Source organism: Gymnoscopelus braueri (assembly GCF_963280865.1).
Source record: "Gymnoscopelus braueri genome assembly, chromosome: 3".
NCBI lineage: Eukaryota > Metazoa > Chordata > Actinopteri > Myctophiformes > Myctophidae > Gymnoscopelus > Gymnoscopelus braueri.
In genome coordinates this window covers 44,448,114-44,450,613 of record NC_137612.1, presented here as the reverse complement: position 1 = coordinate 44,450,613, position 2,500 = coordinate 44,448,114, and the positions used below count along the sequence as shown (strand labels likewise).

Genomic DNA, 2,500 nt, shown 5'->3' with positions numbered 1-2,500 from the left:
CTGTTCCCACCGGCCTGAACAACCATTCTCTCATCCCAAGGTGACAAGCACCCATTCATCTTTCGATTGGTGAGTTTTAGCGTTTTTGAAATAGCTTTTGTGTATTGGATCATTTTAGGGCTTCACCTGTCGATTATTTTCTTAGCGATTATTCTGACGATTACTTTTCCGATTGATCAAATCGAGAAGTGTGTTATTTTTTTTACATTATTTTCAATTTTGTTTATCCATGAATGAATAGATTAACCACTTAAGCCCTAATTTGATTGTTAAAAAAAACATTGCGACCCTATTTAAACACTTTTGTTCTTTTTTTGGTATTCCTCTTTCCGGTTGACTTTTCGATTGGTGTGTTTCTGTCAGATATAGATTGAACCAATATTACAGACCAAATATATGAAACAATATTATAGAATGAGAATACAAGAGTGGATGTAATATATTTTATTTTGGCGTTCAGGCTCTGCTCCATTTTTCTCCCTGCTCAGCATAATTAAGACAACCATCATTAACCTTTAAGAGCAGGGAGATATATATACATAACAACCCCCCATGGGGAACAGAACCAATAGCAGAGCCCACTGGTGGTGCTGGGGTGGTGGTGGGAGTAAACGCTGCATGACAACACCTATGAAACACAAAGCAGACAGAACACAGATGAAGGTGAGCTTAAATAACCCACCCGATTGGACAGCTGACTGCCACGTCAGAGTATGACGTACTGTATGGGTCTGCATGATGCTGTACAGCCCCATAGAATCTCTCTCGAGTGTATGCTGCCAGAACTAACTCGCAGGCTACGTATAATTTATCATTTTGTAACTTTTATGTTTTGGATTCCGCTTTTTTTATATGAATAAACTTGTCACTTCAAGCTAATAATGTATTAATGGAAACCGCTTGAGTGTGGAAAACAGAGACGATCAGACTCATACTGCCTGGACTTTCTGACAGAAGTCACACAGCCGTGATTTGCCTTTGCCTCAACTGTCAAGAGCGACTGTTTCTCTACCGGATCTGCGGCCGATCGGAACAAGGAGTTTATCAACACATTTTGTCCTTGGGACATACATATTTACATGTTGTATTTCTATATTTTTCTAGATTGTCAAGTGCGTTGGAGAGTGCAGCCGCAGCATAAGCATCAGACATAGTGAGCTCTTCAACAACATCACAAACAAGTCATAGGAAAGTAGAAGACTCTGACATTTGTGTCTACTTGATCCTGTCTACAACTCCCACGGTCAACAACCCAAATAGGCTACTGTACACCGCCTTCGTACCGACCGACAGAACACCGGCCGCTCAGGGTCAACATGAGCACCAACGGGGTCTCCACCCTGAATGCACCGTCGCATGACCCCCAGGGTCCGCCTCCGGCGCTGGTGCGCGCCGTAAAGAAGATCAAATGTGCGGCCATGGTGGCCGGCCTGGCGAAGAGCTGGCAGGGCTGGGCCCAAGATCGCCAGGACACCCAGGAGACCATCCCCTGCGGGTGGACGCCCGACTCTATACAGGAGGACGACCAGAAGGAGAAGAAGCACGTGCCACGTGTCATCGCGGCGGCGGCCGGCGACGAGACTCAAACCTGCGGGATCAGAACCGTCGGCATCACCAAGACCGCCCAGCCCAAGATCAGTGAGTGCGGGCGAGGAGGAGGAGATCTGGTCAACGCCCTCCGAGACAAGATCACGTCGGCTCCCGAGGAGAGCAAGCAGGCCTTCCTGGGCAACGAGTCGCCGACGCGTCGCCGCCACATGAGGGCGCTACAGAGCGCTGAAGGAGGAGGAGGCGGAGGCCAGGACAGAATGACGACGCTGCAGGAGAGGAAGGGGGCGGGGTCGAGGAGCAGCAGCGTGGATACGGAGGACAGCGGGCTAGGAGAGGAGGCGGGGCTTAGCGACGGCAACGGTGAGCCGAAGGGCGAGGAGCAGCAGTCCATCAAGCAGCCGAGCAAGAAGGCCGCCAACAGACCGAAGGTTTGTTTTTTATGATGTCGACGTTCTGAGGCTTAAAGATTAGAGTGGTCGTTGTTAAAGTGGGGTCCGGGGACCCCCAGGGGTCCTTAAGGGGGTTCCAGGGGGCCTCCAGCTAAATTAGTTAATATAAAATATCAAAGTCAGAGCAGATCAGACAAGCATTGCGACACCTTGAGAGCTTGTAGATCTGTGGAATATTGTGGAATATTTTTGAAACATTTTAACAATACAAATCTTATATGGGGGTCCCATCATAACATTTTCAGGTGGGGTCCACGACCAAATACATACTGTATTAATTTGGGGGTCCTCAAAAGTTTGAGAACTACTACAGTATACGATGTTGATGTTGTTCTGAGACTTGTAGGTACTGAACTGACAAAGGAATGATGGTAAATGATGCCTCTCTAGCACCTTTATCCAAAGCACTTTACAATGTACACTGTATTCCCCCATTCACACAACGACGTGGAGGAAACCATGCAAGGCGCTAAACTGCATGCTCATCGGGAGCAGTTAGG

At 47.8% G+C, this 2,500-nt stretch overlaps 2 protein-coding genes across 2 annotated transcripts in view; one reads left to right on the top strand and one right to left on the bottom strand.

Moving 5' to 3' along the window:
- LOC308079209 (epoxide hydrolase 1-like) overlaps positions 1-2,500 on the bottom strand; it is a 526,014-nt gene that overhangs the window by 334,079 nt on the left and 189,435 nt on the right. The gene's annotated exons all lie outside the window — the stretch shown is intronic.
- The window catches only part of abraa (actin binding Rho activating protein a), an 8,747-nt gene that overhangs the window by 52 nt on the left and 6,195 nt on the right, over positions 1-2,500 (top strand). Inside the window, exons 1-2 of the mRNA XM_080423826.1 lie at positions 1-69; positions 1,105-1,979. The exon at positions 1-69 is cut by the window's left edge and continues 52 nt beyond it. Of these exons, the coding sequence (XP_080279952.1) occupies positions 1,317-1,979 (663 nt within the window). The 5' untranslated portion in view covers positions 1-69; positions 1,105-1,316. The remainder of the gene's footprint in view (positions 70-1,104; positions 1,980-2,500) is intronic.